A 23346-nucleotide genomic window follows, 5' to 3' on the forward strand; every position below is an offset into this window, starting at 1 on the left:
GAATTTTGTAAAATCAACTTTTAAACATTGTTGAGTTTTGGGGATCCCTTCTGTAAACTGTTTATAACTTATAAAATGTATCTTTTGAGGCCAAAATGTCTTTTAGCCCTAGAACACTTTAGCTAATGACACGTTTTGATTAAACGACTTGATTAGCAAGTCTCACACCTTTACAAATACACAGTGTAGCGGTCTTGGCTATCCAGGGCGTTACAGACTTGTTGCACCACTTGTTGTTCTCCTTAATTTATTTGGAATTCTTCTTCCCTTCTCCTTAATTCTGCCCTAAGACGACATTTTCTCTTTCCAAGTTTATTTGAGTAGCAGTGGCTACCCGATCTTCCACTACATTGGGTGCTTCTGGCACTCCTGGGGCAGCTGGAATTTCTTCATATGTAGGGGTAGCGTCTACTCTTCTTCCTCGCCCCTCCCTCTTCCTCTGGTTCTGCCTTGGCCTCTACCTTGGCCATTTAGTCTTTCGGATCTTCTTTGTTCCTGCTCCATGTGTCACTTTTTTTTTCCCAGAGAGAAAAGTTGAAAAAAAAACTAAGACAAACAAAACAAGTACATGATACAACTTAGTCTATTGTACTACTGTCTATTAGGCCCATCTATCTATAAAAACTACCCTATTACAATTAAGTCCAACTCAAGTAAATTGGCCTTAACAATTGAATCTTCCATGGAGGAGGGCTGGGTTCAGTATATCGTACCCACTACTAAGGCCCCCTAAATTCTACTTGGACCCAAAAGACAGGAATTTGAAACCTTGCTTTATTAATTGATATTCATTTTATTAGATCCAATCTAATAATGCAAAGAAAACGGGCCTTCAAAAATGGGCTAATCCATAAGAGAGGAATTTAAACTTTACACTTTCAATTGAATCCAAAATTTTCTTAACACTTACTAAACAATGAAGGAATAACAAAAGCAAATAACATGTTTTTTTAAAAAAAAAAAAACAACTAGTGAAAATATTCTAAATAAGCATATAATAAATTTTAACGATGTGTTCTTATATGCGTCTAATCCTTCACATCGGATCCATTATCATACTTAGGGTTGGTATCCTTCTTATAGCTTAAACCTTTGTGCATTGGGCTAATTTCGGAAAATAACACAGGAAAAACATTACAAACATATTTTAAAAACAATGTGTATACTAAATCACAATCTAAGTCATAAATCATAAATCATACTCTAAGTCATAAGTCATAGGTCATAAGTCATAAGAGATCATAACCATAGGTCATATATCATAATTATAACTATAGGTCATATATCATAATCATAACTAAAATAACAAATCAGATATAATAAAATGATAAGTGTTTATACAGGGGTGGTAATTAAGCCCCGGACAAAAGTCCATCATACACCGTTCATAGGTCTATCATACCCCGGACATAAGTCCATCATAAAGTTTTGGCAATTGAGCTTACCGGAGATAGTCCGTCATAAATCATTGGACACCTTAGGTCCAGACACACTTACCCCTTTATTGTACCTGAAATGTTAGATCATACAAACATAAACCATATCATAACTAGATCCTAATACTAAACTACTTAATTTTTCTTACCAAAAACCTGAATATTGAAGACAAGAGCGGGATTGGAACTCTGAGAAGAACCTTAAATTAAAGAACTCAAACACCTTGGATAAACTAGAATTGTTCTACACCTCGATATCGAAATCACACTATATATCACTACCCAAGTGTTTAAAAAAATTAAGATGGTAAAGATTTTATCCCAAAACCCTAGTGTTTCTCTCAATAATAATCTAAGCAGCTTGGAGGTTCTGAACTGTGCTTAAAGAATGAATAAAATGGCTGCGTGAAATGTCCTATTTATAGAGTTTGAGGAGTGAAACTATCCTATTAAAATAAATACTTAAATCCTTAAATAAACATAATTATGACAAAAGTCATGCTCTTAATGGTTCTAGAAGGTTCTAGAGTTTCTTGATCTTTCTTTTATTTAAACTTAATTAATTTTATTCTAACTATAATCCAAATTTAAATTTAAATAAAATAGAATCCTAACTTCTGTATAAAATATCTCTAAATTATCTTATTAATATTTTTATTAAATAATTGAGGAATAATCTAACATAAAAAAATATCCCAACCTCTAATTTCCTAAATCTCATAACTCTAAACTCACCTGTAGTAAAATCAATGTAACTAGAGGTGTAGAATTCCGATTTATACCATCTTTATACTGTTAGAAAGCTAATTCAATTATCTACAACTTTCTAGAAATTATATTTTTTGAAATTCAAAATATAACTGGGTCAAAAATAGGTCGGAATTTACAGTATCCTAAAGTTACGAAAAATCTATTTAATTATCTAAATAACAACCTAATCCACAAATATCTTAGCTAACCATAAAAATAACAAACTCTAATTCCCTAGGCTGATTTAGAATTATTAAGCCCAATATCTTATTGGGCTTTATGTAGGCTCGATCCATAACACTTTTTAATAATATCATAATTAATTTATTCTTATGCAATCACCCCCTTTTCCACAAACAAGGGTTACTAATATCATAAACCTATACTATACTATAATAATCATAACTACTAAAAAAATTAAACCTTCTTGAAGAAGAAGAAGATGATGATGATGAAGAAGAAATTAGAAGAAAAAAACAAAGAATTTTGTTTATTTGATTAGAGTTTCAGTTTAATCTTTTAAGTTTTATAGGTTTTAGTTTTGTATAATTTAAAAACTAATTAAAATATAATTTTTATTATTTAAAAATTTTATTTCAATTTTTTATTACTTTTAATTGAATAAAATTTTATTATATATTTTTTTAAATTAAATAGTTTACAAAATCGAGGGCATTTTAGTCATATTGAACAAATATTTGATCAAAATCGGGCTCAAGGTACTATTTTGATCCATTTTACAAAACACAGGGTCTAAACACGAGGGTCGATCGAGTATTCAGGCAAAACATAGGGGCCAAACTAGTATTTTCCTTTATATATTAATTATAAAATAATAATAAATTTAATTATTTTATTAATTGTTATTAGAAATATTGATGGCTGATGAATTTATAGAAAGGAGAAAGATGAATTGTTTTGTTTCTAAACCATGTGAGACTTTTTGTATATTGGGAGAGACATTTCTAGTCACCCAATGTGAGTAATGATTTTTTTTTTTCACATCCCCCATTTTTTTAAACATTTCATGTCCCACAATGGCAGACGTTAAAAATGAGCAGATAAAAAAAAAATACATATAACGTCCCACAATACTTTTTATGTCCCAATAAGCAAGACATGAAAGAAATATTTTTCATGCCCACAAAGCAGACCTACAATATTCTCTAAACTTTTCATGTAAGGCACCAATTGTGCAAGGCTTGAAAAAGAGTCCTTAAATATATATTATTGGTGTTTTTTATTAATTTTACTTTAATTAGTACTAGTACAAATAATAATAAAGCAAGTCAAGCCCACAAATTATGGCAAAGCAACCCAACACTACAACAAATTCCACTTTCTATGACTCCCTATAATGTCTTAGTGTAAGACATAAAAAATTATGAGGTATTTTTAATGTCTTATGTTGGGAGATATTGATTTTTTTTTATTAATGACTAAAATTGTAAGTCAGTAAAAGAATGAGAAGACGTTAAAAAATGAGGGTCTAACACATGTCCAAGGAGGAGATCCAACATCTCCCACTGGGAGACGTGCCAGATGTATTGGGAGACGTCAAAAGTACACGACTTCCAATGTATCTCATTGGGAGACGTTGGACACCTAGCACGTCTCCTAGTAGGAGACGTTGGATGTCCTCCCTTCCTATACACTAAGCCTCCCTTCTCTTCTTCCTCTTGTGTGGTTACAGAGACGTTTTGGGGAAAAATTCTGGTGAGTTTTAAGGCATCAAAGTTACGATATTGATTCATTTTTCAAGCTTTTAAGGTAATTTTTCTTGAAAAAAATTATGTGTTTAGCATTAAGATGATATATATATATGCAGTTTTGTGTTAGTTTTTTTTTCTATGATTTTGGATTTTTTTGATAGATTTGTAGGATTTTCTTGGAGTAGGAATATAAGGTGAAACTTGAACTACACCAAATACCATTTTCTATAACACATAACTATAAGCTAATTGGAAAAGTATTATACTAGGTAAAGCGGTAAACTTAAAAGGAGGTAAACTTAAAAGGGAGGGAAACAAAAAAAAAATTGCTTGGTAATGTTAAAATGGAGGGAAACCCACGGTTTCAGCCTAGCCCTATTATCTCAAAACCCAATCCCTAATGATGCGTTCTTTCTCTCAGCTCTCTCTTTCTCCCAACATTCTTTCTCTCGCTCTCTCTGTCTCCCAGAGTCTCAGCCTTCTTTCTACCCTCTCCATCGCACGAGCTGTTGGGGCACACCACGGCAGAGGAACACTCTCTCCACTGGAATTGCAGGCTCTTTCTTCCCCAAGTTGTGATCGAAGAGAGTGAACCGCAAAAGTATGGGATGTCGAATCAGAGCAAGAGGAGCACTCTCTTTCACTTTCTCATAGTTCCTCTCCATCACTCTCTGATCAAGAACAGACCACGACTCAAAGAGTCGTTGATTCAGTTATTGGTTCTCAAAGATTTCATTTGTTCAAGCAACTAAATGAGACTCAAAGGAATGGTAAATCTCGTAATGCTTCAAGTAGACAGAAAGAGTTTATTAACGCTGTCCAAAGGACTCCAAAAGATCACCTTTTGGGGGAATGTCAATCCCAGACAAATGGTCACATGGGTAGAAATAACACGCACTTCTCAACTATAGAACATAAGCTCTTGGATGCAGGGTCAAATCAGAGCCCGGTAAATTTCACTAGGCATTTAGTGTTCTTGTGCTCTCATAGCTATGTTATACATTTTCTTGTGTCTACTTCTAACTTATTCGTCTGGAGTAGTTCTGCTTCTGATATACTCCCTTTGTCCATAGATTGGTGCGGAGGTCCGAGGGAAAATTGATGGAGCATTCGACTCGGGTTATTTAATGACTGCAACTGTTAATGGAAAGTTATTCAGAGGAGTCTTGTTTGCACCAGTAAGCTTCAAAAACCCAGTGCCAGTTATATAATGTGCTCAAAGTTCGAATATTGGCAAGCTAAAAGTCATTATCTATTTGCTTTAAACTTTTTTTTAAAGTAGGGACTTGGAGAGGAATGGGAAAAACGTGAAGGGCTTTTCAAAAGAGAATCTAAATGACCATATCTTGAACCAGAGATTTCAAGTATATTTTCTGCCGCCTGCCAATATTTCTAATTTGATACTCCCAAATTTCACATCTTAATTTTTTTTAGATAATTTGATTACCACTTTGAAACTTCTAGTGTTAGTCTAAAGCATTCTTGTAATCTGATACTTCATATTTGGGTTTACATGCTTAGATTTGTGTGTTTTGGCCATAAGAATTTCGTATTATTTCTAATATATATTTCCATCTTCTATACAGTTTCTCCATATTTGGATCCTTAGGGAGTATTTAGCATATGCTATGGGAATCCCAGATGTTAAAGGAGATTTGGAGCGCCTAATTGATGATTTTGTTTTGATGTGTTTGTTTGTGGGGAATGACTTTCTACCTCACATTCCCTCATTGGAAATATCTGAGGTTGTCCACAGAAAAAGGGAAAGAAAGAAAGGAGTTAACTAGTAGCGTCTTCTGGAACTGAATAATAGACGTGGCCTAAAATCTGTGAAAAATATCCCGTTTTCTTCTTCTTCTTTCTTTTCTCTCTCAAATTGAAATTGGAATTTTTGGGATGAATTGAGGGGGAATGAGTTGGTGATCCTTCGAAGAAAGAAGGATGTTGGAGGATCAGGTGGCTTACCTCTTGCAGAGGTACCTTGGCAACTACGTCAGGGGACTCAACAAGGAAGCGCTCAAGATCAGTGTTTGGCAAGGTTCGTTTTCTTATAATTACTCTTATTTTCCTGGATTTTAGACTTTGAAATAAATTTTTTTTTTTTGGTTGTGTATTGAGGATAATTGGAGTTTTTTTTAAATCATTATTGAAATGTCTTCAGAACGGATGAATTTTCTGTGATTAATTCAAAGAGAGGGAGTGAATGAGTTTATTGACATTAGAATTTTGGAAAATTTAATAAGTTGATGGATTTAGATTTTGGTTTCATTTTGTCTTATTGCTTCAAATTCTACACTTATCAGATTTTACGGTTGATTGGATTGTAGTTAACTTAGTAGTGAGAGTAAAGAGTAAATGCTTCGTTTCTGGTTGATGGTTTACTCCTAAATCTATATTGCAGGAGATGTGGAGCTAACTAATATGCTGTTGAAACCGAAGGCACTTAATGCATTGAAATTTCCTGTGAAGGTTAAGGCTGGATTTCTTGGCTCTGTGAAACTTAAGGTATGTGCGTTTCTATAATTTTGGTTTAGTAAAGATGTTTGCAGATTTATTTGAACTGGCTTTGGGGATTAATGATTAAGAAATTTGACTTTGTATATTTTCTTGTGACATTTCTAACAATCTCTTGTATACTACAAGTTCTTTATGGTGTTATATATATATAAATTATAACTTGCTTTAGTCTGTCGCAGGATGAATGAAGTTTGATGATGTATGTATTGATGTTATATATGTATTTAAAGACAAAAGGCTAAGTATTTTGAAATTTTTTAGATGTTTTTTGTTTTTTTGATAGGAAACAAAACCTTTATTAATTGGAAAAAGGTATTACAAAAAGATGATAAGTTATCTCCATAAAGTAGACGTAAATAAAACATATAGCATTAATAAGAGCAAATCCAAAAAGAAACTAGCTAAATCACACAATTTTCCATTCAAGAATGATCAAAGAAAGAGGGAAATCCATGAATTACTTTGTCACATAAGCCCAAAAAGATGCTAAAATTTGAACCTTTTCCCTTAGAGAAGCCACACCCAGTTCTTAATTTTTTTTATTCTTCTTTCAGCCAAATAATCCACACAATCCAAATTTTTTTAGAAGAATAAGTCTCTTGTTTTGAAAATGGTTGTAGAGATTCCTGAATGAGCCATATTCTTTGTGGCACAACATCATTAAGCGTAAATTTGTGAGTTTCAACAATAATGGTTGGGACACTTGTGTGGCTGTTCGGGCTACTGATCTTAGTTTGTGGAAACTTACTTCATGCTATGAGAATGTCAATAGCATTGTGATTTTTTAAGTGGGGTTTGAAAGAAGATTTAGATTTGTGGCTATAATTATGTTTTTATGTATGATGATACCTTTTCCTCTTGTATATAACTTATTCTTTTCCAATCTATAAAGTATTCAGCCTTTCTGATGTAATCAATTAGTCAATTAGTCTGTAATTTAGTTATTAGCTGCTAGTTGTATTTAACTATAATTGTTCCTTAGTTGTTATTAGTCATTAGCTAGTCTTGAATAAAATGTATAAATAGACCTTAAAGTTGTAGTCAGAGGCATATTATTATCGAATACAATCTAATTTTTCCACAAATTATTTTCTCTTTGCGTTTCATTTCCCTTCGTCTTCTCTGTGAGTTCATCACTTTCTTCTTTCTCTGATTTTTTTATAAGAGATTTTATTCTTTTTGCTATGCATGTTTATTTATTTTCTAGGTCCCTCTTTTGTACCCCCCCCCCCCCCCCCCCCCCTCCCCGCCTTATTGTGCATATATTTGTTTCGTTTCTTTTAAAAAGAAATAACAAAAAATAAGATAAAATTAGTTTCTTTGTAGTGATGAATAAAAATATTAGAAATTTCACAAAATTGAGAGATCACCTATATAATTTTCTTGCTGGAAGCAATTTTAATGACATCTTTTGTGATTCTGGATGCTGTTTACATTTAACTAATGATATTTTTTGTGATATTCCCAACTTAAGGTACCTTGGAGTAGGCTTGGTCAGGACCCAGTTGTAGTTCATCTGGATCGTATTTTTTTGTTAGTTGAACCTGCAACGCATGTTCAAGGGTCCATTGAAGATGCCATTCAAGAAGCTAAGAAAATCCGAGTGCGAGTAAGACAATAATGATGTGCCTACCGATATACCTTTGAATGATCCTCTGAATAATTGTTATGTTTGGAAATAGGAAATGGAAATGAAGCTCGTAGAGAAGGCTCAACAATTAAAGTCTGAAGTGGTAAGATTACACAATTCTTTTATCAGTGTAACTTAAATTATAATAAGGTGAATCTTTGACTAGATGGTTCATGGAAACTATTTGTGCTGACTGCTGATACAGACAATGGCATGCCTTAGCATCCATACATCTGGTATATTTACTTGACTTGAATCTTTACAAAGCAAAGGGTGACTAACATAATTGACAGGTACTAATTTTTTTTTATGTATAAGGAAATATTATGTGATGCCTATATTCTTATGTGTCTGTACGTGTATATGAACTTTATATTTGGTTCTTAAGCGTCTTATGTGCTATTTTTTAATCTTTGATAACAAATATTGTATCAAGTTTTGGTTGTAGTATTCAAATGCTGTGATGTTATTCTTTTTTAGGATTTACCTTTTGATCTTTTTGAACCATACATATGTTTATACATATATTTGGTTGTCAATTATGATTATAACTGTATTAATGTGTATATATTTTTAATTGAAGAATCAATCATGGTTGGGTTCCCTTATCAACACTATAGTTGGAAATTTGAGACTCTCAATTTCAAATATTCATATCAGATACGAGGACAGTGAAAGGTGTGTAATAGCAAGTTAAATTTTATATTTTGGAATCTTTGCATTCTTATTTTCTGTTTGAATTTTAATTTCCTATTCTCTAGAAATCCTGGCCACCCATTTGCAGCAGGTGTGACCTTGGAGACACTCTTAGCTGTGACAGTTGATGACAATGGCAATGAGACTTTTATTACTGGTGGTTCACTAGACCGTATACAAAAGGTTCCTAATTTTGTTCCTTATAGGGTGTCGATTGATATGAATGCAATCAAGTTTAAGTTTTATTCTCTTTAAGAAGGTCTCATTTATATAATTTGAAATGCACAGTTGCGAGTTAGTGAGGAAACACACACTTGCAACTTTTTGACAAAACTACTAAATAAAAGTCTTCAACTGTAATTTTCATTTTCTTGTTATAAAAGATCTTTGTTTCTTTTTTAAGGGGAAGAAAATTTGGTTGAATGCTTGGCCAAGATGTGTATTCATTTATCACATTTTAAATTTAAAGTATGTTGCATTCCTGCATATATTTGAAGTTTCACCCACAATACATGGTACACCAAAGTTCTGACATGATAACAATTAGCAATTTGTTACATAGCCAGTAAATTATAATATGATTATGACTAATTTAATCCTTATTACAGTCTTGTTTATAATAAGATTTTTTTTATAATTTTTACAGTCTATTGAACTTGACCGATTTGCACTTTATTTGGATTCTGATATAATCCCATGGCATAGTGACAAGCCATGGGAGGATTTGCTTCCTTCTGAGTGGGTCCAGGTAGAACTAATATTTAGTTTATTCTTGCAGTTACATATGTTGAGGGCATGTTCAAACTATGAAACTTTGATCATTTATTTGCTTCAGGTTTTTAGATATGGCACTAAAGAAGGCAAACCTTCTGATAGAATTGTCAAACAACACACTTATATTCTGGAACCAATTACAGGAAATGAAAAGTATACAAAGTTAAGGGCAAATGAATTGGCTAAGAGTGATCAACCTTTGCAGAATGCAACAGTGAATTTGGATGATGTCATTCTCTGTTTATCAAAGGTTCAATTTCATAATTCAACTGTGATTGGATACTTGGAGGCATGTTTTGATTGGCCTAGAAAATTTTTAGTATCTTGTTGTTGCAGGATGGATACAAGGATATGTTAAAACTAGCTGATCACTTTTCTGCCATTAATCAACGCTTAAAATATGCGCATTTTTGTCCACATGTTTCCATGAAATCTGATCCTCGTTCTTGGTGGAAGTATGCTTATAGAGCAGTATCTAACCAAGTGAAGAAGGGAAGGTAACTTCTTTAATATATTTCCAATATTTTGGTTGGATTTAGCTCTCCCATTCAATAGTTGCTTCATTGCATGATGGTTATTTTCTTACAAAATAAAGATTTTAGATATAATTTTCTGAGGGTTATCACTATATAAACTTGTGAGTAAAATATGGCAAAATTTTTACTTGTTATGTTTTTATTTCTGTTTAAACTATTATGCTTTGTAAGTGTTGATTTGAAATAGATTTAATAAATAAATGATAACATACTCCAGCTTACTTGTTGTGAATGTTTTTTACTCACTCTTGTATTTGCTTGCTAATGGAATTAGATTCATAGTGGGATTAGATGACTTGACTTTTGTTTGTGATAAGAGTAATATATTAAGAACCTCAGTTTCTCATGCCAGTGCGTCAACTAAATGTCTAAACGTAAAAGATAATAAGCTATTTGTATTTTCATTCATATGATATTTATACACTCCAATTTTGCTATGATTATTTCATTCATCTATTTATGGTAAGAGTCTCTACCCTTACTTCATTCATCTATTAATGTAATATTTTAGCTGAGTAATATTTTGACCTTGCAAATCCAAGAAGTATATGGTCTATAAAGAAATTGACAAGGTTTTATTCTAACAAAGTAACAATTGCCATTGAGGGTTAGCCAACATTCATGGCATAACATTAATTTTAACTCTTATTATTAATATCTTAAAAATGATAAGAAGTAATTTCATGAATTTTATGGTTCTTTTGTATCATTTAATTTTAATTTTGTATTAATCTTTTTGGTATTGATTATATTCTTTAGGTTGTGGATCGAATTGGCAAGGAGCATTGCAAAGTTAATTTGCAAGAGGTACGGAATTATGTTCTTTTAACTCTTATTATTAATATCTTAAAAATGTTAGAGGAGTTTGAATATCTTAAATATTTATCCATAGAGAAGTAGTTTCTGAGATTAAAATTGTGTGCTGCGGTGATAACGGAAGGTTGAAAACTTATGTGTATTAGAGAAGTAGGTTCTGGAAAATTTGTTTGTGTGCTGCGGTGATATAAGGAAGAAAACTTATTGTGTGTTGTTTGAATTTTTTGACTTGGTATTGATAGATGGTTAGGTAAGCTTTTATATGTATAGATTATATTTTTCATTATATGTATAGATTAGATTTTTCATTTAGTCATATTGTTTTCATTATTTCCATATGTATAGATTAGATTTTTCAGCCATAAATATTGATGAAAAATAACTCAAATAACAATTATATGTATAATCAAAGATAAAAACAAGTTATACTAATATATAACCAGCCAAAATTATTCCTTAGTGTAAAACCAAGTGGGATGCTACTATAAATTTTTAAATTATATTTGAAGAGAATCAAGGCTTAAATGCCACTGTAGACTTAATTGCCACAAATAAATAAGCAACTAATAATATATAAATATATGTTTCATGATGTTAGTTCATTATTTATGAAAATATTTCTATCAAGATAGGATATACATAAAGGAAATGACAAGAGACTACATGGCCAAGGAAATGTTAAGAATCCAGCATGTATAATTATTAATTAGAGCATATTAAATATGGTGAAACAGAAGCATGTATAATTGGAAAATATTAAATTTGGTGAAAATAAGTGTTTAATGAAGGCACTAGACTAGCATAATCAAACCTTCTCTTGATTTCCAATTGTAGAATAAGGGAATCATTAAAGTATGAAAAATTAATGAATCATAACTACTATATGCGAAAAAATGGATACCTAATGTTACAGATGCAAACAGAACAAGTTCTAGCAATAGTTCTACATGATATGCAATTGGAACAATATCAAAGAACCATGAATAGTATTAAAGAAATACAAAAGCCATCCAAAATATTAACGTGCTTACTTAAATAATGTTTATCTTTGATAGTCATGGTTAGTGTTTTTTAATGATCTTGGTTCAACTCTTCATAACATAGTACATAGCGAGATCATTTTTCAAATTTGCTAAATTATAACTGAACTAGAATGAAATATTATTCATCCAACAACAAACCAATCAGTTAAATAAATTAAGAGCAAGATCAAACTAAATTATATAAAAATGCCAAAACTTACATTTTGCTTTTATCTATGACCATAATTAGAGCTTTTGGAGGTGGAATGTGATAATCTTAACTTTATTGACACAAAGATATAATGTAAAAAACTTAGAGGGCCTTCTTCATGGCTACAAATGACAACTATATAACCACATTGAGTGAAAAGTTAGGTTTAAGCACCTTACTTAAACTAAAGGTCCTTTTGACTCTTACTAGTACCAATGACCCATTTCTCTAAACTTCACTTTATCCCAAAATAAAAAAATCTAATAACCATAAGCTTTATAAATCTTTTTAAAAACAGAAAGGAAACACAAGCCTAATTTTCATAAAATATTAATGGTTTTATAAAACACCATAAGAAAATAGTATTCCTCCCTAACATAGTAGCGTTGTGTAAACCATCATTTCCCATTTTGTTATTATCTTTTATTTTCACACTCAACTCCTTGTACCATTAGTTTCTAGTTTCTAGTTTCAATGTTCAAAGAATATACTACACTGTGAACACTTAGAACAAAGTAATAGTCATTCCACGTGATTATTCTATTCAACAGAAACGAAACAGCCAAACACAAGTTCAACAAAAATTAAGCCATACACACACAACTTTGAGTTAAAAAATCAATCAATCAAATTTAACTGAAGAAAATGATCTTTCTAAGCTTCTAAATGGTTACAAATGAAAAAAAACCATACAATTTCTCATTTCTTGTATCTTAATTCTTAAACAATACAGAAAGGGATACACATATATATATACACACCCTCTTCCTTATGAAAAATCAACAAATATAAAGGAAGAATCGAATAAACTCAATATGAAACACATCGTGACCACATGAAGGAACTACTGCCTTTAGAACTACCATATGTGATTATTACATTATGCATGTGCATCAAAACCCGTATCAGGAGGCATCACAATCAATAGAAAATCTAACCAGACCAAATATCATGCTCATCAAAGGGAAAATATAAAAGATGCTGAAATGGAAATCAAGTCAGTGCTTACCCAGCAAAAACAGAAGAAAAAAAAAGCAGTTATTATACCTCTATTCAACTGGTGAAAGCTCTCTGTTACAACTTCAATTTGCAGCTAGTTGTATGGGAATCCTGGGGAACAATTCAGATTGAGCCAAATAAGAAAATCATTAAATTACAAAAAATAGAAAGCCATAATTTAAAAGAAAACCAAGAAATGAAATGCTTTTATTTATTCAAGAGAGTAATTAGCTCGTAGAGGGAAAACTGCCAAGACTAGAGGGAAAAAAAACTAGTAAGAATGAAATTTTTACCACCCAAATGCAAATCCTCCCCGCCATCACCAGGAACAACAAACCTATGATGCCCTGATGAAGAGGCAGCCTGTAATGACCCACTAATCTAGACTATTGGACCATTATCGAACTATACATACAAATTTCTTACTAAAACATACATTTGCGAAAATACCATAATTTATTATAAACTTGTAGAAACAAAGGTTACTTTCATAAAAATAAGTAGGATATGGGTACCCATTGTCTTTAAAACAAAAATAACTTAAAATGAAAAGAGTTACATAGAAAATGCGGAAAATACATGTAAAACCATAAAAAAGTAAAATGAGACTACATCCTCGAATCGAATAACGCTCGGCCCCTTGACTCCATTCATCATCGATACACATCCTCTAAGCGTCACGAATCTTACCGCCTCTAAAGCTATTTTCCTGCACATAAAACAAAAAGGAATGAGCCTAATGCCCAGCAAGGAAAATCTAACACATAGTCATAAACATAAATTTCATAATAAACGTAAAGACATATCATAATACTTAATACATACACTTATTATAATGGCCATTATTACTTGGGGTCCCATAGACTAAACAAGCTTATGCCCATGAGATTAGTGGGGTCCTACTAGCTAAGTAGGCATATGCCCAGAATCTTTTTGGGGTCTTGTTAGTCAAATAGGGCATAAACCCAAGCCTACAAACATACATATTCATAAACACATTTAATAACATAAAACATAAGATAACATAAGCATATAACATATTGATTCTAGCCTATTTTCCTTACCAAAGTTACCGGGATATGTGGACTGAGTTGGGACTTTTTGGAACACTCCTAATAACCATTAAAAAGAGTGAGTCTAAAGAAGAAAAGAGATGAAATGAAAGGGATGGAAAGACTAAACCATTGAAAGTTACACTAACCAAAACTTATGTGCTCAAGAGCTTAGATTTCCTAACCAAAATAAAATGGGGTTAGGAGACTGAGGAGAAGATTAAGAGAAGGGAAAATAACTTAAAACAAATGAACTAGAGTTTTGGTTACCTCAAAGACTTGTAAGATCAAATTACACCACAACCGAAATACTATAGAACCTCACTTCCCAAAGTGTTTGATAAGCTTATGATGTTTAAGCTTATGATTTTCCCAAACCAGGTGTTTACTGTAATGACCCACTAATCTAGACTCTTGGACCATTATCGAACTATACATACAAATTCTTACTAAAACATACATTTGCGAAAATACCATAATTTATTATAAACTTGTAGAAACAAAGGTTACTTTCATAAAAATAAGTAGGATATGGGTACCCATTGTCTTTAAAACAAAAATAGCTTAAAGTAAAAAGAGTTACATAGAAAATGCGGAAAATACATCTAAAACCATAAAAAACATAAACAAGACTACATCCTCGAATCGAATAACACTCGGCTCCTTGACTCCATTCACCATCGATACACATCCTCTAAGCGTCACGAATCTTTCCACCTCTAAAGCTTATTTCCTGCACATAAACAGAAAGGAATGAGCCTAATGCCCAGCAAGGAAAAATCTAACACTTAATCATATACATAATTTCATAAGAAACATAAAGACTTAACATAATACATATAACATACACTTATTATAATGGCCATTATTACTTGGGGTCCCATAGACTAAACAAGTCATATGCCCATGGGATTAATGGGGTCCTACTAGCTAAGTAGGTCATATGCCCATAACCCATTTGGGGTCTTGTTAGTCATATGGGTCATATGCCCAAGCCTACAAACATACACATATGCATATCATAACACATTTGATAACATAAAACATAAGATAACATAAACATATAACATATTGATCCTAGCCTATTTTCCTTACCAAAGTTACCGGGATATAATGGACTGAGTTGGGACTTTTTGGAATACTTCTAAAACCATAAGAAAGAGTGAGTCTAAAGAAAGGAGATGAAATGAAAGAGATGGAAAGACTAAACCATTTGAATGGAGTAAACAGCCTTGACTAAGCCCTCAACGTATTCAAAGCTGCTGACTGACCCTATAACATTCAAACTGTACTCCTTATTAAATTTAATCCTCAAAAATACTTAATCCTTAATTACCATTCATAACATGTGCTTAAAATCCTATTGGTTGATATCTAAACCTTATAGTATAATAAATATAATCCTTAATATCAGTCACATTAATCAAACCTTAGGTTAAACTTAATATCCTTAAACTATAGATTAAACTTAGAAAATCTATAAGTACTACTATGAGTGTCCAAATAATTCCCGGTCTGCACCAAAAATCCACAGTAACAAAGATAATGCTATAAATACTATCATACTATTATCTATCTTAGCTAAGTAAAGTTCTTGGACTCTACAATTCTCCCCTACTAAAAAGAATTTCGTCCTCGAAATTTACTTATCAAATAACTCCGGATACCGGCCTTGCATGTCCTCCTCCAACTCCCACGTTGCCTCGCGTTCAGAACTATTGCTCCATAGGACTTTGACTATAGGAAGGCTCTTGGACCGTAACTACTTCATCCCTCTATCTAGGATGCTAATCAGTCGTTCCTTGTAACTCAAGTCCTTCTGGAGCGCTATCGTATTGTACTTGAGGACGTGAGATGGGTCTGACACATACTTGCATAACATCGAGATGTGGAAGACGTTGTGACTATCGGCTAGTGCTGGCGGTAGGGCTAGTCTATACGCAACTGTTCCCACTTTGTCCAATATCTAAAAGGACCTATGAATCGGGGACTAAGCTTGCCTTTCTTCCCGAACCGCTTGACACCTTTCATAGGAGATATCTTCAAGAAGACTTGATCTCCAACTTGGAACTCCACATCACGTCGCTTGGTATCCGCATAGTTCTTCTGACGGCTTTGAGCAGCAAGCATACGCTGTCTAATAAGCGTTACTGCTTCTTGAGCTTGCCTAACAGCTTCGGGCCCTAGAAGCTGCCTTTCTCCTACCTCGTCCCAGTGCAACGGTGATCGGCACCTTCTTCCATATAGCAACTCATAAGGTGCCATCTCGATCGTCGACTGGTAGCTGTTGTTGTACGAGAACTCGATCAGTGGTAAGTACTTGTTCCACGATCCTCCGAAATCAAGTACACATGAGCGTAGCATATCCTCTAAAATATGAATCGTACGCTCGGACTGCCCATCTGTCTGAGGATGGAAAGTTGTACTAAGGCTTAATTTAGTACCCATAGCTTGCTGTAAGCTTCTCCAAAATCTTGACGTAAATACTGATCCTCTATCTGACACTATCGTCTTGGGGATTCCATGCAATAGTACAATCTCTTGGATGTAGATGTCTGCATATTGGTCTGCCGTCTATGAAGTCTTAACAGGCAGGAAATGAGCCGACTTGGTCAGTCTATCTATGACTATCCAAGCAGAATCATGCTGCTTATTCGTCTTTGGCAGACCCGTCACGAAGTCCATGGCTATATCGTCCCACTTCCATTCCGGTATGCTAAGCGGTAGCAATAATCCTGCAGGCCGCTGATGCTCCGCCTTTACTTGCTGGCATACAAGACACTTAGATACATACTCTGCTATCTCCTTCTTCATCCCTAGCCACCAATAGACTGCCTTAATGTCATGAGTCATCTTGGTAGACCCTGGATGAACCGAGTATGGGGTGCTGTGCGCTTCTTCTAGGATCGTCTTCTTAATACTCTGATCGTCTGGCACGCATACCTGATCCTTATATCTCAATAAACCTTGACTGGATATTGAGAAATCTATAGTCTTGCCTTCTCTGACTGCATCCGTGTGTGCTGCTAGCGAGTCATCATGTCTCTGACCATTCCATATGTCTTCTAGCAGATTTGATTGGATAGACAAGTTAGCCAGCTTGCCTACAACCACTTCGATTCCGGCACTGATCAGCTCCCGCTGTAGCGGCTTTTCTATTCTGGATAAGACTGCTATAGCTTTTCCGGCTGAGTGCATCGGCAACTACATTTGCCTTTCCCGGGTGGTATAGGATTTCGCAGTCGTAATCCTTTACTAACTCCAACCACCGGCGCTGCCTCATGTTAAGCTCCTTCTGTGTAAAGAAGTATTTTAAACTCTTGTGGTCCGTGTAAATCTCGCACCGTTCTCCGTAAAGATAATGGCGCCAGATTTTTTTAACGCAAAGACCACCGCTGCCAACTCCATATCATGAGTTGGATAGCGTTGTTCATACTCCTTTAACTGACGTGAGGCGTAGGCTATCACCTTGTCATTTTGCATCAGTACGCATCCCAATCCTAACTTTGATGCATCGCATTAGACAACGAACTTATCGTCGGGTGTTGGTACACTAAGTACTGGTGCTAAGCAAAGCTTATCTTTAAGCAACTGGAAACTTTCTTCACACTTATCGTTCCAGTTAAACTTTTGTTGCTTCCGGGTCAGGTTAGTGAGTGGAGTGGCTATCTTAGAAAAGCCCTCTACAAACTTTCTATAGTAACCTGGTAGCCCTAAGAAGCTTCTTACTTTTGACGCGTTCTTTGGTCTAGGCCAATCCTTCACGGCCTCTACCTTCGATGGATCTACTGCAACTCCGTCTTTTGATATGATGTGCCCGAGGAACGCCACTTGTGAAAGCCAAAACTCGCATTTCTTGAACTTGGCGAAGAGTTGATGCTCCTTCAATCGCGTCGAAATCATCCTCAAATGTTCCTCGTGCCCTACTTCATCCTTGGAGTATACTAAGATATCGTCGATGAATACAACGACGAATTTATCTGAGTAATCCTTGAAGAACCTATTCATTAAGTCCATAAACGCGGCTGGTGCGTTAGTAAGACCAAAAGACATAACCAAGAACTCGTAATGTCCATAACGAGTCCTAAAGGCTGTCTTAGGAATATCTTCTTCTTTTTCCTTGAGCTGGTGATACCCGGATCGTAGATCGATCTTTGAGAATACCGTCGCGCCTCGGAGTTGATCAAACAAATCATCAATCCGAGGTAGCAGGTATTTGTCCTTAATCGTTACTTTGTTCAGCTCACGATAGTCTATGCACATGCGCATACTTTCGTCCTTCTTCTTCACGAATAGTACCGGAGCTCCCCATGGTGAATGGCTTGGCCTAATGAAACCCAAGTCTAGGAGTTCTTGTAGCTGCGTCTTTAACTCCTTGAGTTTCGTAGGTGCCATCCGGTATGGTGCCTTAGAGATAGGCTCGGTGCCCGGTACTAATTCTATCGTGAAGTCTATTTTTCGATTTGGCGACAATCCTGGCAAGTCATTGGGAAATACCTCTGGAAATTCTTGTATAACTCGAACATCTCTAACTTTAAGTGACGTCTCCTTCTCCACATTCGTGATGCTGGCTAAGAACGCTTGGCATCCTTTCTCCATCATTCTCTGAGCTTTGAGAGGTGACACTAACGGTGTGCGTAGTCCTGAAGCTTATCCCATGAAGCATCGTCGCTGGCCGTCAGGAGTCTCGAACATCACCTTCTTGCTTTTGCTGTCGATCGTTGCGCCATGCCGTGCTAGCCAATCCATGCCTAGTATGACGTCAAAGTCTTTGATCACTAGCTCTATCAGGTCTCCTTCTAGTTCCTTGTCCTCAATCTTGATTGGTACGCCTCGTACTATTCGTGATGATAGAACTACCTTGCCCGAAGGCAACTCGGTTACAAACCTAGTTCTAAATCTTTCACTAGGTTTCTCTAGTTTTTCTATCATTCCTAACGAGATCTACAAGTATACAGCTACCAATCAAGCGATACTAGAACATATACTATCGAGGATAGGATCTGACCTGTAAATCCTTGTTACTAGCATGGGTTCCTCCTTGGGTCAATGCAAAGACTTTGGTCTGGAACCATCGTTTAATCCTTCTTCTCCTCACTAACATTCATCAGAATCCTTTCTACTTCGATTTCCGTTTCTAGAACATTGGCATAGGTAGTGGTTCCCAGGTTTGCTAACTTAACCCCTAATTCCATCTTTGGTCTAAGTCCTCTGACGAACTTGGTCAACCTCGTAAAGTCGGTTGGGACCAACTCTGGTGCAAACTTGACTAATCTGTTGAACTGACGAGCATATTCTTCTACCATTAGCAATGACTGCTGAGGTGTAATACTTCTTGTGGAACGGCTCCACAAATCTTGTCCATATTATGGTGGTGACATCGTTAGTCAGGTGAACTAAGTCCCACCATATTTTGGCATCCTTCCTGAGTAATGACAAGACGCAGGATATGCGGTCCGTATTATTGAGGTTCATGCGCGTAAGAATTGGCTTCACATTCCTTAGCCACTCTTCTGCCTCAAAGGGGTCTAAAGTCCCTTCGAAGTTTGGAGCGTGCTGCTTGCGGAACCTTTCATACACTGACTCCATATTCAGTACTGGATGTGGCGCGTGGTTCGTCACTGGCCATCCCCCATATGGACAAACTTGTTGGGGTGCTAGGGCCATTTGTTGTAGCTGCGGCTGCGGTTGCGGCGGAGGCTGAGTCTGCGCCTGTTGACGTTGTTGCGGCAAGAGTTCCTCGACTTGTTGTTGCCGTCTAGCGATTTCCGCGGTGTTGTCAGCTGGCAGTGTCGGCGTGTTGCGGCTAGTAGTAGCACGCACTCCTCTTCTGCGAACTGGAGGGCATCTTTGGTCGTTGGAACAACGTTGGAGGCGTTTCCGTTGGTGCGTGCAGATCTTCGGAGCGACATCTTCACCAAAAGTTCTAACAGTCGAGAACTTGTTAGAACTTACCCTAATAGGCTCTAAGGCAAAAACTTATTCTAAAACAAACATATCTCGGACCTATTTATTATGACTTCTTATGAAAATTTATATAGGTCTTTATTTATTATTAGAGTGGGTTTCTATACTTAGAAAAATAAGTCATCTTTATTTTCTAAGTGTGTTTCTAATCTTCCTATATGACTTAATTCTCAGGCTCGAAACTTATCTTTGTTCCAAAGTTAACCATATTGAGGGAGGGCTGGGATCAGTAAAATCGTTCCCACTACTAAGGCCCCCTAACTCTCAATAAGGAAACTTGGTTCATTGATTTGTATCCACCCTCACTGAACTTAGTCATTATTTATTTTATTTATTACTTATTATGATTGCGAAAATAGAATCAAACTCATACATGATGATAAAATAACATGAAATTAATTTGGAAAAATAATTTTCACTTATTACAATCATAAAAAAAAGAAATAAACAAAACAAACAATGAAAAACTAGCTATTCTTAAAAATCGGGATCTTCTACATCCGATCCTTCATCTAGCATATCATTATCTATCTCCTTATAATCATCATTGTCTTGAGCCTCAAAATTTCCTCGGGGAAGATTCAAGAAGATCCTATGTTGTTGCTCATTAGTGAATTGAAACTCTAAATCATAGGTGAACTTAAGTATGAGAGAATAATATCTTAGGGCTGCTTGTAAGTCATCATCATTATTTATATTCTCCCATATTTCTTCTAAAGTTAAAATTGCTGAAGGAAAATCTTTTAAAAGCCTAATTACTAGGACATATTGTTCTGCAGCTCTCATCATGATTTGCTTAGACTCTTGAAGGTGACCTATCTCTTTGTGGAACAAGATCAATCTTCGAGTGATCTTTTCTAGTGCTCCTACGGTGTTCCTTGGCTCCCTTATTCTTTTTAAAGCCTTAATGGCTCTGATATCCTCATTGCTTAAAGCTCCGTTCATTCTTAACTGAAAACATAAACACTAAAGGTGTTAGCTATACACATAAGTAACATAACTAGTAACTTAAACACTTACTTGGCGGTCCGATTCAGAGCTTTGAGCGTGTGTATCGAGGAGAACTTCATGCAAAAGAACCGTTGCTTTGATACCAACTGTAATGACCCACTAATCTAGACTCTTGGACCATTATCGAACTATACATACATATTCTTACTAAAACATACATTTGCGAAAATACCATAATTTATTATAAACTTGTAGAAACAAAGGTTACTTTCATAAAAATAAGTAGGATATGGGTACCCATTGTCTTTAAAACAAAAATAGCTTAAAGTAAAAAGAGTTACATAGAAAATGCGGAAAATACATCTAAAACCATAAAAAACATAAACAAGACTACATCCTCGAATCGAATAACGCTCGGCTCCTTGACTCCATTCACCATCGATACACATCCTCTAAGCGTCATGAATCTTTCCACCTCTAAAGCTTATTTCCTGCACATAAACAGAAAGGAATGAGCCTAATGCCCAGCAAGGAAAAATCTAACACTTAATCATATACATAATTTCATAAGAAACATAAAGACTTAACATAATACATATAACATACACTTATTATAATGGCCATTATGACTTGGGGTCCCATAGACTAAACAAGTCATATGCCCATGGGATTAATGGGATTCTACTAGCTAAGTAGGTCATATGCCCATAACCCATTTGGGGTCTTGTTAGTCATATGGGTCATATGCCCAAGCCTACAAACATACACATATACATATCATAACACATTTGATAACATAAAACATAAGATAATATAAACATATAACATATTGATCCTAGCCTATTTTCCTTACCAAAGTTACCGGGATATAATGGACTGAGGTGGGACTTTTTGGAATACTCCTAAAACCATAAGAAAGAGTGAGTCTAAAGAAAGGAGATGAAATGAAAGAGATGGAAAGACTAAACCATTTGAGAAACATGCTTACCGAACTTAGATCCCCTAACCAAAATGAAGATTAAGGTTAGAGATTGAGTAGAAGACTATGAGGAAGAAAATAACATAATACAGAAATGAACTAGAGTTTTGGTTACCTCAAAGACTTGAAAGACCAATCTACACCTCAACCGAAATACTATAGAACCTCACTTCCCAAAGTGTTTGATAAGCTTATGATGTTTAAGCTTATGTTTTTCCCAAACCAGGTGTTTACACTCTCACACCCTCACTTAACACTAGCAGCTTCTGAACTTAGAGCAAAAGGTGAATAATGGCTGGGTACTAGGTCCTATTTATAGAGTTTTGGAATGAAAGTATATTGATTTTACTTGAATAAAAATAATGGCTTTTTAAGTGAAAATCATTTGAATAATCGTTCAGCAGAGGCTGAAGACTCGTTCAAAAGATGCTGGACTTATGAAGAAGTTTGAATGGCTGAAAGGAAAAGAATTCAAAAACAATTGAACATATGCTGAAGGAGGCGATATATCGCCCCCTGTAGGCGATATATCGCCTGGGCCAGTATGCCCGAGGCGACCGTGCATCGTTTCGTGTTTTCCGTATCTACGTGCTGCGACATATCGCCCCCTATAGCTGCGATATATCGGCACTCGCTGAATATTTAAACACGAAATTACACAATTTTAGCTAAGTTTGAATGGAGTAAACAGCCCTGACTAAGCCCTCAACGTATTCAAAGCTGCTGACTGACCCTATAACATTCAAACTTTACTCCTTATTAAATTTAATCCTCAAAAATACTTAATCCTTAATTACCATTCATAACATGTGCTTAAAATCCTATTGGTTGATATCTAAACCTTATAGTATAATAAATATAATCCTTAATATCAGTCACATTAATCAAACCTTAGGTTAAACTTAATATCCTTAAACTATAGATTAAACTTAGAAAATCTATAAGTACTACTATGAGTGTCCAAATAATTCCCGGTCTGCACCAAAAATCCACAGTAACAAAGATAATGCTATAAATACTATCATACTATTATACTATTATCTATCTTAGCTAAGTAAAGTTCTTGGACTCTACATTTACACTCTCACACTCACTTAACACTAGCAGCTTCTGAACTTAGAGCAAAAGGTGAATAATGGCTGGGTACTAGGTCCTATTTATAGAGTTTGGGAATGAAAGTATCTTGATTTTACTTGAATAAAAATAATGGCTTTTTAGGTGAAAATCATTTGAATAATCGTTCAACAAAGGCTGAAGACTCGTTCAAAAGATGCTGGACTTATGAAGAAGTTTGAATG

The 23346-nt window shown here is 34.8% G+C and overlaps 2 protein-coding genes across 3 annotated transcripts; both read left to right on the forward strand.

The window, feature by feature from the left end:
- Positions 1–4651: 4651 nt before the first annotated feature.
- LOC133816717 (5'-3' exoribonuclease 2-like) lies at positions 4652–8013 on the forward strand. Of its 2 annotated transcripts, XR_009885429.1 has the most exons (6): positions 4652–4847; positions 4972–5076; positions 5181–5262; positions 5485–5936; positions 6300–6403; positions 7890–8013. XR_009885429.1 is itself a non-coding variant. In XM_062249060.1 (4 exons), exons 2-4 carry the CDS (start codon positions 5042–5044, stop codon positions 5683–5685), a joined length of 318 nt encoding a protein of 105 aa, XP_062105044.1. In that variant the 5' UTR covers positions 4652–4847; positions 4972–5041; the 3' UTR covers positions 5686–6287. The 2 variants fall into 2 exon arrangements, 1 of the variants encoding a protein (XP_062105044.1); XM_062249060.1 differs by lacking the exons at positions 6300–6403; positions 7890–8013 and having other exon boundaries at positions 5485–6287.
- Positions 8014–8874: 861 nt separating this feature from the next.
- LOC133815543 (uncharacterized) lies at positions 8875–10464 on the forward strand. Its single transcript, XM_062248373.1, has 5 exons — positions 8875–8898; positions 9388–9489; positions 9577–9765; positions 9852–10012; positions 10326–10464. Exons 1-5 carry the CDS (start codon positions 8875–8877, stop codon positions 10462–10464), a joined length of 615 nt encoding a protein of 204 aa, XP_062104357.1.
- Positions 10465–23346: the final 12882 nt, after the last annotated feature.

This window comes from Humulus lupulus, chromosome 2 (assembly GCF_963169125.1).
Source record: "Humulus lupulus chromosome 2, drHumLupu1.1, whole genome shotgun sequence".
Classification (NCBI taxonomy): domain Eukaryota; kingdom Viridiplantae; phylum Streptophyta; class Magnoliopsida; order Rosales; family Cannabaceae; genus Humulus; species Humulus lupulus.

Bases quoted from the DNA above. Each gene is read 5' to 3' on its own strand.
- LOC133816717 (XM_062249060.1), top strand. From the start codon at position 5,042: ATGGAAAGTTATTCAGAGGAGTCTTGTTTGCACCA. The intron at 5,077-5,180 runs GTAAGCTTCAAA...TTTTTAAAGTAG, and splicing joins GAGGAGTCTTGTTTGCACCA to GGACTTGGAGAGGAATGGGA. The intron at 5,263-5,484 runs GTATATTTTCTG...TCTTCTATACAG, and splicing joins TCTTGAACCAGAGATTTCAA to TTTCTCCATATTTGGATCCT.
- LOC133815543 (XM_062248373.1), top strand. From the start codon at position 8,875: ATGGCAATGAGACTTTTATTACTG. The intron at 8,899-9,387 runs GTGGTTCACTAG...TAATTTTTACAG, and splicing joins CAATGAGACTTTTATTACTG to TCTATTGAACTTGACCGATT. The intron at 9,766-9,851 runs GTTCAATTTCAT...TTGTTGTTGCAG, and splicing joins TCATTCTCTGTTTATCAAAG to GATGGATACAAGGATATGTT.